The sequence below is a fragment of the Thamnophis elegans genome, chromosome 1, assembly GCF_009769535.1.
Source record: "Thamnophis elegans isolate rThaEle1 chromosome 1, rThaEle1.pri, whole genome shotgun sequence".
NCBI lineage: Eukaryota > Metazoa > Chordata > Lepidosauria > Squamata > Colubridae > Thamnophis > Thamnophis elegans.
The window spans coordinates 72,469,098-72,484,651 of record NC_045541.1 but is presented as its reverse complement, the minus strand read 5'-3'; the positions used below and the strand labels follow the sequence as shown (position 1 = coordinate 72,484,651).

At 37.4% G+C, this 15,554-nt stretch overlaps 1 protein-coding gene across 3 annotated transcripts in view; it reads right to left on the bottom strand.

Annotated features, from left to right (window-relative positions):
* Positions 1-15,554, bottom strand: part of RIC8A (RIC8 guanine nucleotide exchange factor A) — a 35,054-nt gene that overhangs the window by 11,245 nt on the left and 8,255 nt on the right. For 2 of the 3 annotated variants that reach the window (XM_032220317.1, XM_032220324.1), the window contains exons 2-7: positions 15,164-15,231; positions 14,771-14,952; positions 9,773-9,820; positions 3,603-4,217; positions 2,669-2,763; positions 1,124-1,274 (exon numbers count right to left, since the gene is read on the bottom strand). In XM_032220317.1, coding sequence (XP_032076208.1) covers positions 1,124-1,274; positions 2,669-2,763; positions 3,603-4,217; positions 9,773-9,820; positions 14,771-14,854 — 993 coding nt within the window. In that variant the 5' untranslated portion in view covers positions 14,855-14,952; positions 15,164-15,231. The remainder of the gene's footprint in view (positions 1-1,123; positions 1,275-2,668; positions 2,764-3,602; positions 4,218-9,772; positions 9,821-14,770; positions 14,953-15,163; positions 15,232-15,554) is intronic. The other variant, XM_032220333.1, reaches the window with a different exon arrangement.

Below are 15,554 nucleotides of genomic sequence, written 5' to 3'. Positions count from 1 at the left end.
CTGTTCAGGCAGGCTGGGGGGCTGTTGAAATAGCCAGCCCCACAGGAACTATGAATGTTGTGTATTTTAAATTGTTGTTTGTCTATTTGTCTATTTATTCCCTTCCTTTGTTTATTGTAAGCCGCCCAGAGTCCTTCGGGAGTGGGCGGCATACAAGACCAATAAATACTAATACTAATTTTTGGTTTTTTTACATAATGAATAATCCTAGCATTAATGCATGCAATAAGCAATATTCTTCTACATGAATGTCTAACTGGGTGAGAGTTGCGTCATATACAGATAAGTCTCTGACTTATCACCAGTCCCTTAGCGGGCATTCAAAGTAATAATAGACTCCCCAAAAGGTACTTATGACCTGGTTCCAATGTTCCAATGGCTGCTCCTCACCCGCAGTCACATGACCACATTTTGGGCACTCAGCTTGCATTTATGACCATTTGCAACATCCTGCAGTCCATAATTGCCATTTAGGATGTTTTTGTAGAAAACCAGAATTTACTTCTAGTTTTCAGCAAAAAAATCCCATAGTGAACAATGGGCTTGCTTAATGACAGCTGCAAAACAGGTCATAAAATTGGACGCGTTACATAGGTGGGTGACCTGCTTTATCACTGTCACGACTTTCAACTACAATGGGCAGGTTCCATTATAGTCATTGTCAAGGATTACCTATATTAATGAAAAGCAAAAGCAGGGATCATTTGGACTCATTAGGAGGTATCTTTCTGATTGGTGTAAGATTATGAAAGATGATCACATGATCCTGGGACTCTATAATTGTCATAAATATGAGTCAAATGCCAAGCATCTGAATTCAGATCAACGGTCAATGTTGCAACGGTCCAACGTGCGAAAAACAGTCATAAGTCACTTTTTTCAGTGCTGTTTGCTCACCTGTTGTAAATTGAGGACTACCTGTACCAGGCTGATTGCTACTACATAGGTTTTCTTAGAGAATGATAAATAATTGAGATTTCCATCTTTGTGTGGTAGGGTAAATGTCATATATTTAAGCAAAGGATAGATTCTCAAATGAATCCTAATCAAACATGGGTATCATCATAAATCAAAGTAGCTTGGGACGAGCAAAGAAGTTGTGAAAATGTTTCGCTTTACCTACCCTATCAAGACGTCGATCAAGGAAACTCAGGAGAACATTGACAGCATCCATATTGACTCCCATGTATTCAAGGGAGCCCCGGTGGACCTTGGGAGTCAGCAAAACATCTAAACACTTGAGAGGCAGATTGCCCAAAAGGTTGATTGTATGGCTGAAGGCAGGATACAAGGCAAAACAGGAAAAATTAGCAACCAATATAAGTGAAAGAATGTTTCATTCTGAAAACTCTAGTATTTTCTAGGTTTTAGCAATAGGAGAACAAATTTCAAAATATGCCATATAAAACAATAGCAAACCCTTCCTTTTTAGTTCAAGCTTCCATCATCATCTCCATTTGGTGTTGTATATCCAGAAGTCCAGTAGAAGTCACAAATTTGCCAGATCTCTTGTTCATAATGTGCAATATGCCCGCATACTATTATTTATTAAATTTAAGTATATCAATGTCTCTCCTTACACAACAATTAACGTGGTTGATAATAGATCAAAACACAAATGATAAAATGCAAGAGTAATACCAATTATAATTAAATTCAAGGCAAAATTACAATTTGCATCAATGAAATCGAAGTTAGTTCAACTAATGAAAAGCAGTAGAAGAAATGCATTTTCACTATTTTCCTAAATTCCTACCCTAAGATCACTAGGGAAGGTTTTCTCCTGTGTACTAGATACACAAATTTTCAGCAGTAACAGCAAATATTTTCAGAAGAGCCTTCCTTTCTGATAATGTTTATCACTATCTAAAGTTAATGTTGGCTGTGTCAAGTACATCAAGCAGAATACTAAAAAACTCTACTTTTTTAATACTGCACAAGCTGCATAATTTTTCAACATTAAAGCAGTCTCAGTCATAACATTTTTTCACTACTAAGAATTACTGTATACTGTATTTTTCTCTTTTAATAGTTTTATTAAACTTATGAAATTATAAAATACAAATGAAAATAATGGGAAAAGAGGAGGGGAAAGGGCAAAAAGAAAGAAAAGCATTGACTTCTGACTCTTTTTAGCACAGTAGAATACGATAATAACATACCTCTACTTTTTACTTTTACATAATAAAAGTAAATACATATTTATGTAAATATGTATTAACCATTTCTGTAACAACAAACTTATCTAATCAGCAAAATCCAAAGTCAATGTTTCATTTTTTTCCACCTCAAAATCCATAAGTGGTTTACAAGTAGATATTTGAGTCCACATAAATAGGATTCTACATTTATTTTACTATATAATATTATACTACATTTATTTTACTACAGATATTTTACTACAAATGTAGGAGAAGGAGAAATCTATACCTAATCTGCAGTAATGAATTGGTGATACATAGTTTTTGTCAACAGTGGGGAAAAATATTTTAAGCATCATAGCCCAATTTATTTAGTTGTTCTGTAATTAGCTACTATATAATGTCCAGGCTTTCCCCGCTCCTCCCCTACTTTTATTACTAAACCAACCAATTTTGTGGTTGTTATCGATCGTTTTATATTGTTATATGTATTTTATGTTTGTTTTATTGGCAATACAGTCAGTCACCTGTGAAATTCTTCTGTCCGATCATCACCATCTGCTGAAATCATCAGGCAGTGACGAAGAAGGGCACCTAGACGTCGGTACAGAGCAGCATCTTCCTGGCCCGAAAACAAGATTAAAACCTTTTAGTATGAGAAAAGAGCGCACTTTTATTTTAGGCTGTCTGTTTGTTGACACAGAATGTTAAAGCAATGCATTTTCCGAACCAAACATACATTTAAGTTCAACAGGAAAATGGCATACATGGGATTTGAAAATCTGCAAAGCAAATCAGCACACACGAAACAAAGGCCTAATTTGTGACAAATTGCAAAGCCATAGCAACAGATGAATTAGCATAACTGCCTTATCTAACAGTTATTTCCCTTTGTCCCTTCATGTACGTATGTCAATAGGTATTATTAAGTAAATAAGGGCGAGAAAAATCCACATTTCCTCTGGAGCTCATTCCTGGTGTATCCCAGATGTGGATATCCAGGAAGACTTGAAACATGTCCCTAACTATAGGAATCATAGGCAAAATGAAATGGTGAATACAGGTAGTCCTCAACTTATGACCACAATTGGGACCATAATTATCTGTTGCTAAGCAAGACGGTTCTTAAATGAGTCATGAGCAATTTATGACCCTTTTTGCGGAAGATCGCTGCAGTTGTTAAGTGAATCGTGTGGTCATTTAGCAAAGCTTCTCCCTTTGACTTGTCAGAAGCTAGCTGGGAAGGTCACAAATCACATGATCCTTGGGAGGGGTGGGGCTGCAACCATTATAAATACACGCTGGATTTCAAGTGATGGTTGCTAAGGATCAGCTGTAAGTCACTTCATTCAGTACTTTTATAACTTTGAACAGTCGCTAAAAAAATGGTTGTAACTTGAGGACTACTTCTGAAGACTAAGACATTGATGAACGACATAGTGTCACTTCTGGGTGTCTTACCTCATCCACTTCCTTTTTGTTGATATCAAAAGTGATATTGAAGAGGATCTTCAGAATTTCCATAGCACGCTCTGTCTCCTGCCGAGGTAATGGCAGGGAAGGATCGCCTTTGGTAGCTACCTCATGAGGATCAATCCATTTTACTCCCAGTGTAAGTTCCAGGGTATCTGTCATTAAACCAATACCTCGAAGTTCTTGTGCAACCTGCTGCCGAACATCCACCCTTAGTGCCGTCAATAAAAAGAGAAGGCGCAGGTCAAAGAATTTTATGTCATGGGGGAAGTTTCTCTCGTTGTAGAGTTTGATGCGATCTGTAAGTCCCACCACAAACCGAGCCTCAGACATCAGCTCCTGAGCCCTGGGACTACTGAAGACAATATTACAGAGGCACTTAAGTGCCTCCAGGATTACATCCAGATCAGGAACCTCCAGGATTTGCTCTTCCCTGTAAACAATCCCAGCATGCCTGGCTAGTGTCTTCAAACTTTCCATGGTGGTGAAAGGGCCAAGGCATTTTTTATCCCGGGACAGAATTCGTATGCTTTCCAAGCATGTCACTTGACAAGACGGCTGGAGAACTCTCTCCAAGAACTTGATCAGAAGCATGGCCAGTTTCTAAAATATAAGAAAAGAGATAAAAGAACAGATCTAGTAGTATCGAATCAACTTCTGCATAAGACAAACAGGATTATCTACATTTGCACTTGTACCATTTCCAAAGTCCAATAAAATGTAATGTATCTTAAACTCATTCAATGTGTTCAGTTCCTCAGTCCCATTTCTATATGCATATAACCAACATTGCTACAACATCCACTTTATAATATCACAAGTTGACACGCAATTAGAATGTGCCCTTGCTTCTTAGGTTTAAGCTGCAAATGTCTTTTCTTATACAGACAAAACAGCATCATAAGGGCACTACTACATAGTAGGCTTAGAGAAACTCTTTGATATTCACAAAATAAGGGAAATGGAATTCCAGAAATAATTAAATGATGACTGAACATGTTTAGTGATTATTTAATGCAGATTGACACTTGGAGGAAAGTGGAAGGAGGAACGTCCCACAGCAAAGAGACTGAACAGTAATTCTTCTCCCTGCAATAGGGCATTGATAGCATCACTGTTATGGTGAAAAAAGGCATACGAGATGGCAGCCAGACAACAATTCAGCCCCTTGCCTCTGTCTTCCCTCAACATGTTTGCCGTTCAAAAAGTCAGGGTTGTTTTTTTTTAAAAAAAAAGAAATTAACTAGTGACTGAATAAGCAAATCCACAAAACCTTCCAGAGATATCCGCAGAGCCATTAGGTAAGGAAGTGGAGGGGATAGAGAAAGCAATATCACACTGTCATGCACTATTTGTTTGTGTATTATGACCTCACACATGTATGCGGCTTTTTCATTATTTCACCTTTGATTCTGTGGATGCCCTTGAAATCACCCCACATAATACCAATAGTAGTTAGTAGTTAGTTACCAAGTATACTCTACCTTGGCTAAAGGAGGGAAATAAATGTCAGGATTCAGGAGGCAGAGTTATTCCAATGATAAATTATCTACTCACAGCTTGTGACAATGTCATGAGAGCTATGGGGCAGGGGGTGGGGGGTGGAAGGATGCCAGGGCATGTCTATACCGCAGATAGATGTAAGTGGGGAAAGGGCCTTAGTCATAACACTGCTAGAAACACAAAGCCTGGCAGTGCAATCAATACTTAAACTGCGTAATCAGAGGTTCAGCAGAGAGTTGCGCTATTCCAACAGAGGGAAATGTATTCAGACTCAATTAATTTTACTAAACATACTTGACTTTGCTCTCTATATGTCAACAATGCAGCAAGTAGTTATTTGTTTTCCACAATCATTTTTCAGACATCAAACATGGATCTTTTTGTCACTTGGTAGGCAGTGTGCAGAAGCAGGGCAATTCCAGTCAATTCCCAGGTGGGCAGAGGGAGACAGGCTAGACATTCTCCATCTCTATATGAAACTGCCCTTGAAGGGTACCGGGAACCTTCCGCTGATGCAAAATGCAGCGTCACAGGCAGTTATGTGTGTTCCTCATAGAACACTTTACCCTTCTGGTCCATGAGCTGTTGGTTATCAATTTGTTTCCAGGGTCCAATTCAAGGTGCTGTTTTGGGGCTTTAAAGTCCTACATGGCATGGGGCAAGTTTTCTGAGGGACTGCCTGATTTTTACATTTTCCCATCCCACCAGATCTAATAAAAAGGAAATGCTGCAGATTTCGTCAGGAGTTACATTTGGTGGGCGCTAGGTGGCAGGTCGTCTTGTCTATGTAACATATCCTCCCTCCCCCTCCTCCCCCAGGTTAGGCTGGCACCATTGCTTCTGATTTTTTGAAATCCCTCAAAATCTGGTTATGCTATCAGGTCCTGGATTTCAGGGAATTGGTGCGGTAGCTTCATTATTATTAACATCTCTCTGCCCATTATTTTATTTTTAGCTACATTTTATTTAATGTTTTTAATTAATAATATGCATTATTTGTGTACTGTTGTTTTTAACTTCGTTGTACATTGCCAGGAGTAATTTATTTTCTGACATGGTTGACTATAAATTTTAAAAATAAATAAATGAAATCTCAGTATCTTGCTCCCGACTCTTAAATACAGAACCAATCTATTTAGTGTCAGACCTTCCCATCTGCTCCCACCTCTTTGGATGGTGTTAATGTATGCCATCAGTGGTTCCTTTCCATTATGAAAATCTGATAATGTACTATTTATGCAGCTTATACCTATTACCATTTCAGGTTGGTATTTGGCTCTTGGGCAGGATCCACCGTTGAGGAATTTGCTGTTATCATATGGAATCCTGTGGCGCGACTTTTAAAGCTCCAGCCTAGCATGGGAATTGATGGGCTGCCCTTCTCTCAAGTGAAAGGATAAGCTTATGATCAGCTCATAGTAAGATGGAGCACAAACAGCTCTGCTCCCTCCCTATATCATCAGATGCTAGACAAGAGCATGTTCAAAAGCAGGTAAGCAGGTCAAGAGAGTTTTGTGCTCTACGGTATACTAACTTCTTCCAGCTGTAACAATACAGTTGAAGACTAATCTCAGTGAAGTTTGTGAGCTCTCCCTTGATGTCCCCTGAATCTATTACCACAGTAGACGTTGAGCTTGTCGATCAAAAGGTCAGCAGTTTGGCAGTTCGAATCCCTAGTGCAGCGTAACGGAGTGAGCTCCCGTTACTTGTCCCAGCTTCTACCAACCTAGCAGTTCAAAAGCACGTAAAAAATGCAAGTAGAAACATAGGAACCACCTTTGGTGGGAAGATAACAGCGTTCCATTCGCCTTCGGCGTTTAGTCATGCCAGCCACATGACCACAGAGATGTCTTTGGACAGCGCTGGTTTTTCGGCTTTGAAACGGAGATGAGCACCGCCTCCTAGAGTTGGGAACGACTAGCACATACGTGCGAGGGGAACCTTTACCTTTTTTTATCATACATAAATGTGGTGAGATTTAAATATCTGTCGGACTGATATAATAAGTTACTAGCCATAACATTTGTGGATAAGGAAACATCTGATAAGTAGGAAGAGGAAAAGAAAACAAGCTGTACCAGTTTTCTCCTCCAGTAATAAATGGAAGAAAGATATCTGTATACAGATGATACCTTCATTTCTAATCTTGTTGAATAATAATAATCCAAGAAAAGAGAGAGTTGTTGCCTTTGGTGTGTGTTTCTGATCATAAATAAAGTTATCTTGAATATAGATTTTGTGTTTAATGAAGAATTTGTCTTCTTTTGATCACCCTGTTATATACCCCATCCATTTTGCCTTCCAAGCTGAACAATAGTACAATAAAAGTGAACAAACCATATAAAGCAATATTATATATTCTGAATATATAAAAACAGCAGTGCTTTTTAAAACAGTTACTGTATTTTTTGAACTATGATGCACTGGTGTATAAAACACACCAAGATTTTGAAGAGGTACTGTATTTTTCGGAGTATAAGACGGACCTTTTTCCCTCAAAAAAAGAGGATGAAAATCTGAGTGTGTCTTATATACTCAATACAGCATTTTTTTGCCCCCAGAAAGCCCACTCCCTTTGCAAAAATGGCTGTGCAGAGCCTTTAGGGGGCTTCCAGAGTACTCTTGGGGGCTGGGGAGAGCAAAAACGAGTGAAAAACAGGCCATTTTTTGCTCCCCCAGCCCCCAGGAGCACTCTGAAAGCTTCCTAAAGGTTATGCATGTCTTTTGGGGGGGGGGGAAATGGGCCTGTTTTCACGAAAAATGGGCTGCTTTTTGCTGGTTCCCCCCCCCCCCCCGCAGCCCCCAGAAGCACTCTATAAGCCTCCTAAAGACTATGCATGCCCTTTTTTGGACAAAAAACGGGCCCATTTTCACAAAAAATGGGCCGTTTTTGGGAGGTCTGCAGAGTGCAAAAACTTTTTTTTTAAATTTGCCTCTTCAAAATCTTGGTGCATCTTATACTCCGGTGTGTCTTATACTCCAAAAAATACAGTAAGTAAGAAAAAGGTTTTTGTCCAAATGGGGGCATTTTCCCATTCTCCCAGCCCTGCTGAAACCTGCAGAGTGCTTTTGGGGTGTGGGGGAAGGCAAAAACACCCCCGTTTTTGCAAAAAATGGCCAGTTTTTCACAAAAATGGGATGCAGGGTAGGGCTTCGGGAAGCCAAAAATGGCTGTATTCGGTGTATAAGATACACCAACATTTCCACGCTTTTTTTTTAGGGGGGGGGAGGTGTCTTATACTCTGAAAAATACATAATAGCTCTTCAAAAGTTATCCATTTAGTAGTAATATTTAAAATAGATAAGAACAGTATGATGTGCACAGATTGTAAATAGAGTACATTTAATCCATTATCATATTTTTGCAATGAAGTGCATCTGATGTATAATTACTTGCTAGCTTCTACCAATGATCATTTCCTTTACAATTTGCTGGTGTCTGCAAGGGATTTTGCATTTCTATTTTATAAATGCAATTTTCTGTTGAGAGATACAAAAGATATGCTGTGGAGAGTTACATGTATATAATTTGTATTTGTTCCGTTTAGACACAGCATGCACACAGACAAACAACAGAAGGAGGAATGTGTGTTGGATATATTGGCCACTTTGAGTTATTTGTAAGCATAATAAATCTTGAAAATAAATGAAGCTACTTTGTCAGACTCTTGGTCTATATAACTCAATAACATCTTTTCAGTTGGTTGCAGCTCACCCAAGCTGTGTTTTCTCAAGATTTGGGGGGTTATTTGGGGGGATTTCTACAAACAGTGCCTGTGTACTGTCACTAATCACACTTGGTACTTCTAATTGTTCATAATTTCTAAGAAAGAAGGTTTATTTAAATAGGGAAATCTATTTAAGCTGATAGTAGCATTTCCAGATCGCTATTTATGCTGGGAAGTTCTTCAGAACTAAGAAAGAAGACAGTCACTGCATTTTTGGTACTGCTACTCCAACAGTATCTGTGCCCAATTTGCCAGCTATGGAAGTTAAAATCTGGTCTGAACTGGCAAATGGGAAATGATGCTGGATTAAATTGGAATCTAAAAATAGAAACCTGTACAGCTGGAACATCTGATATTTTGAGCTCTATGAATTTGTATGTGTGTACCTATGTGTAATGGGTTTTTCTTGTTGTATTTGCGTTAATCAACATAACTGTATCAAGACTGATACTGTATTGATCCATAAGCAGACACTCTCTTGGATAGAGGTAAGCCTTATAAGCTCATACAGAAAATCAGAACAAGATGTTCAGCTACCAAAGTATTACAGCGTAGGTCATTTAGAGCCCTTCAGATATAGTTGGACAACAACTACTCACTTTGCTCATCATTAGCAATGCTGGTTGAGACTACTGAAAGGTACAATATATCTAAAGGGCCACAGGCTCTTGTATACCTTAACCATCCTTATACCCAGATAGATTTAATTCTCACTGGACATTACCAGCGTTTCTCTTCTTCCTGTAGGCACTCCTGGACTTTAAAAGCAAAAGTGTGTATTATGTTAAATATGCCTTAAAATGGCTATTCTCCCACTCTCCATTTTGCACAGCGAAAAGTAGTTCATGCCTTTCTTCCAGCCAGAATCCAGAAATTATTGTCTCTCATACCCAGTATTCCTGGTGGACTACAAACAATGATACATACCTTTCTTTCTTCCTGTTCTTCATCATCAAAGGTGAAACAGTGAGAATTCTGAGAAAGCAGAAATGAAAATTCATTGAATGAATTAAGGAAATGATTTTCTCTAAACATAAGAGAATTGTTGAAACAAATGACAATTAATCAATTTCTTCCAAATACCTAGCTACTCAGATGCTAACCAATTAAATATTTAAGCTGAGTAAAGAAGAAAGAAAAAGAACGTAAGATGGATTATTACTTTCTAAGTAGCTTTATTAATTGGGGCAGTTATTTTCAAACCTATCTTTTAAAAAAATCTTTCTAGGACTACTTGTTTTTTGAAGTAAACTCTAGGCACTGTAAACTATTTTGAGGCATATTCTAATGTAAATAGTCAGCTCAAACACATACTGGCTTGACATTATAATTTAAATGTGGACCACATGATTACCAAACTTTTTCTATCATTGCACATAGGTTTGCCTCTCGTTACCTTTAGCCTGTAATGATCTCCCAGGGGCCAGTTCATAAACTGGGATTTTGTCCAAATGTTCTGGAATGGAAAATACCTTCATCTTAATAGAAGTTTCTTCCCAATTGCCAATTATGTTCTGAAGAAGGGCATTTAAACAACTTTTTCAGGTGCTTTATTTATTTAAATTGTATTCATACTATTATTTCATTTTGTTTTTTTTATTTTATTTTTATTTTCAAAAGAAACACAACACATAAAATCTTCCTTCTTTACATACTATAGAAAGTGTATCAGTTGGTTACAAAAAAGCTTTCGTGCATCTCTTCCGCAGTCAATAAACATACTTCGTATTAACTCAAGAATTTTAACTCAAGTATTTAAACATGTTACCATCATCATACCTCCGTTTTCATTTGACTATAATTGTTTAAACATCTTTCATCATAAAATATACCAAAGTTTAATACATAACCACCTACTGGCCTTTCAATTACTACTTCTAAAATCCTCCACTAACACTGAATCCTTATGTCCTATTCTAGCTAAACATCCATAATATTTAATAACAAAATTTTCTAATCCTCCTTTCCAAATCACTGTTTACAATTTACATCCAGTTTCCTTATGTTGTACCCATACCTATATATATGTTGTTATCCTTATCCCTCCTTTATTTAACTATATCCTGTATCATAACATTTTCCCTCTAATAATCAAGACTTAACTGTATCTTAGTTCTTTTTTATTAACCTTTGTATATAATCCAAAATAATTTCTAATCTTTCTTTCATGGGTACCATTCAATATTCATATCCAATTATTACTTATCATAACACTACACATTATATACATTATTATCATTATCAATTATTTATTTAACTATATCTATTGTTACAAAATTTCACTAAGTTTAACTAGTTTTAAATTATACTCTTCCATCTATCAACCTGTATCTTTCCAGTAGCGAAACAGTCTCATATCTTCTGCCATTTATGGTGTCAGTCCTCTAATCATCTCCTTAATCAACTTTGTATGGACTCCTCTTAGCAACTCCTTGCTTGTAAAATCTCTCATGTAATTTCGATGCCCTTCTTCTGTTTCCTTAATCAGCTTATCTTTGATTGTCGGTAGTGTTATCAATGATGTTGCTAATAAAATTTCTCTCTTTAAATCCATAAATTCTTTTGCTTTTTCTTCTTTTGTATCTTGCCATCTGGGGTAGAGTTGCCCTCCATTTAATTCCTCTTTCAATATTCCACTCTTTCCATTTTCAGAGACAAACCAATCATCATAAATATCAGCAAATTTAATTTCTTTATAGTCATTTTCCTCTTCCAATTTTTAGGATTTTAACCAGCACTTTTTCCACTTGATAAACATCTCCAACTTCTTCATCATATTTTGCTGTTAGATGCTCTAAGTCTTCCAACTTCTTCTCTATTCTCTCATATGTGTTTGATAATTTCTGTATTTCTGAGAATATCTTTTGCAGACTTAAAGTTTCTTTCTGCTGTTGAAATTGTGCCAATATCTCCAGCTAACAAACACTGCTGCTCTAGCTTGGAAGGTTAACAAGATTAAGCATAGGTTCACAATAATGTTTTCTTTTAACTTTTCTCTGGTAAAAGATATACTTCAAAGGGACATCTGTATGCTTTTCTTCTTATCACTCTCTATAAACAAGCAGTGAGACCTTGGAGTGCCAAGCCAGGATAATCAGTGAGAAAAGTAAGAGTGTTTCGTTTTCAATACACAAACCTCCAGCCTTCGAGTAGCAGTGTTATTGTTGGAGAGGAGGAGCCAATGTCATGATGAGACAACGTGTGATCTCAATGTTCTGAGATCGCAGTCGATACTTTTGCTGCTGGGTGGTCCAAACAGACCTATACCGTCCCACAGAGATGGTGAACAGGTAGAATATGTCTTGCTGATCTCAGGGACATCACAAAGTCCCTGATCGATCCAAGAGAAGTTCTTCAAGCCAGCGACAAAAAATCTAGCCATTAGGCTGATGAAGTTGGGGCGGCTCCAAAACGGAAGGATACGGAAAGAGAAAGTGTTTCCAGCTGGTGAGGAATTTTACCGTTTTAAAAGAGACTGCCTATAAAAAACTTAAAATTAATTTAAATTGGAGAACAGAAGAAATAAGCGGCGGAATTAAATTTGGAATGGTTTTGGACAGTGGGTTATCTTACTTTTTAAATGCTATCTTCATGGATGGAATTTATGCAAACCTTTTAAAACGAATGGATTTAAGTTTTCTTCTTCTATTTTTTTTCTTTTATTATTCTTTGTAACCTTGAACTAAAATTCTCCTCTTTCATTACTGTGGGTGTTCTTCTAAACCATTCAAGAATCGGAGAAAGAAACTATTATTTCATTTTGGAAATCCGTTAATAAACTTCACTGCATTTGGCAATAGAAAGCATATGTTGAAAGCAGTTTATTTATAAGGAGACTATATCTGTGTGCCTTTTTTGGTTACTGAAAATCAGAGATTTCAGCTGTAATATAATCCAAGAATTTTCACTTAGTATATTTTACCTCATAGTTTTTTAAAATGTGGCAATTAAAGGCAGTTCTATTTCTATTCCTCCACAAATGAAAATCTCCAGCTTGCAGTATCTTGAAAAAGTATGTCTGACATTGTTCTCAACAGACTACCATAGTTTAGTTAGAAGCTATAAGCACATCAAGCAATCCATTCTCAGCTACTTTTGGGTGGTGACAGTTTGAAAGAGGAACATGGGCTACAACTGCTACTTTTAGAATTATATCAGGTCTTTTTGGAACAAGATATATTTCTCTGTTATTATTAACTAGGAAAGGAATTGCCATATGTTTTGCTTTATCCATTATGCAGTACCTTCTGGAGTTATCTGGCACAAATTCTTAGAAAGCCTCAGCATTAGCCTTTTTCCATATTGAGAGGTACCTATGAATCATTCATGTGTTTTCAGAGAATGGCATCTACCCACCACACACTGAGACTGATGGAGAAACATGTTCACAAAAGTCTCAACTTTTCTGTAGCTCAGCAATGAAACTACAATCACATTTTCTCTAAACAAAACTGTAAAAAAACAATCAGTATCTGAAAAGAAGAGATAATCTGATATTTTATCCCCCAGAGTAAAAATTATTTATATTATCATTACTGCAGTTAAAGTTTTCACCAAGATAAAACTTCCTGGTTGAGCATTTTGGACAAATCAGAGAAGCAGAGCTCATTCTCTCACAGCATTTCCAGTTAGGAAGGTTCTATGGTCAACAATGTCTTTAAAAAAATTGCTTGAAGTTTCAGAGACCTCCTCCCAATTGATGGACAATGGCCAAATAGGTAGTATATAGGTAGTTCTTGACATACAACCATAATAGAGCCTGCCCATTACAGTTGTATGTCATGAAAGTCATATGACCAACCTAATCTTATTACTTTTTTGTAGCAGTTGTTAACCGAATCATCTTAAGTGAAGGTTATAAAGTGTGGTTATTGAGTGAATGTCACGGTTGTTAAGCTGCAATTGTTAAGCAAAGCATAATGGTTTGCTATGGGCACCATTTTGCCAAAAATCAAAAGTGTAAAACGTTTGGCAAAACATCGTAAAGTACGGACACATGAGTGTGGGAAGTTACAAACAATTATAAATGCAGCTTTGTTGCTGAGTGCGCCAAGTTCAGTCATGGATTGCTAAGAGGACCTGATTGTTGGATCTTTGAATCCGGATCATAAACCACATTTATTGATGGGGTGGGCCTTTTATTGAGTTAGATGTAAGTTGAGGACCACCTGTATAGCAGCTTCATAGATGTGTATGAAGAGAATACAACCTATCAATTGATATTCATATTCCTTCTAATTCTCCTCTATGAAAACAATATTTGGGGTTATATGTATTACGTACAGCTATTCTGAAAATCTGTTGCAGAGAAAGTCACAAAGAGGTACAGAGCAAAAAGTATCCATAGTAAAATCAAATACAAATCAATTCACAATTGCATATTCATTAGTTTGATTTCAAGTTCCTAGAAACGTTTAATACTGAAAGACGTAGTTCAGGTTGCGCAACATTTTGAAATAAGTCCAAGGGTGACTAAGTATGGACACTTAGCCTCATCACAACCACTTATTTTGTTTTATCAGTTGTCATATGAAAAGTTTCAAGGTTACGATAGATTTTATCTAAACCAGTAATAATCAACAGAATAATTTACATGCACTATTTCCTAGGACTGCGTATTTGTGGATTTCATACACCTTTCTGTCACTTAATTCTTTTTTTCCTTTTTCATCTATTTCTCTGGCATGATTAATACTCTCACAAGAGCACACTTTCACTGTTGCATCCCAGCTGCAGTTCAATTTTGAGAAAGAAAGGGAGAAAGTAACCCCAAATGGCTAGCTTAAAAGATTAGTAACAAGAATATATTGCCCAATAATACAGGCAGATGAAACTGAAAGGAGCATCACAAGAACATCATTAAAACCTGCAATATGAAATCTTCAGCACTCCGTCAGGGTGCCTCAATTCCCAATGAAAACTCACCTCCTGGTTGTAGATCTGTAGCACCTTGAGGACAGTATCTTGCTTCCCATTTTCTACAGTCTCTAGCACAGCTTGGAGTGTCATGTCTACCCAGAGGAACGGGGCCGACTGCAGTGAAATGTAGTAGAAGGCTTTGTGGCGTGGCTGGATATTTACTGATGCAAAGAGTCCTTGTTAAATAGCTGATGAGAAGAGGGAGGAACATTAGCGAGCCTAGCCACTCCAGGATGCCAAAGTACAAAGCAGATGGAAGCTCCCAGTAAAACCAGCCAGTAGCTTGCTATCTTGCTCACACACTAATCCTCTTCCTCTTTGGGCTTTTCAGCATTTAATAAATGTCCTTTGAGCAAAGCATTACCTAGCTAGCCTCCCCTTCCGCCAGTCGAGGATTACCTTAAAACAGATAGCTGCATGATGTAGCTCCTCAAATCACCTCCTCCACCCATTGTCCTCATTTCTCTCTATAAATATAAAAGAAAAGAAAAGAAATTCCCCTATGATAATAAAAGGATGCACTCCCAGCAAAACCACCCATATCTCCTTGCTGAATTCAGATGGTAATACATTTTCTGGTTAAAAAAAAACACTGGAGGTCTGAAAACGTACTAAAGCTGTGCTCACCAATCAGAGTATCTCTCAAACTGACTCATCCCTCAGATTCAAATCTCTGATCCTACTTAGAAAACATGAGGTGGGGGTAACCTTTCCACCCTACGGCCTTAACTCTTTGATTGCCAAGTTCTCTGCATTTCTAGGTCCAACATTCAGTCTGTGTCACCACAAA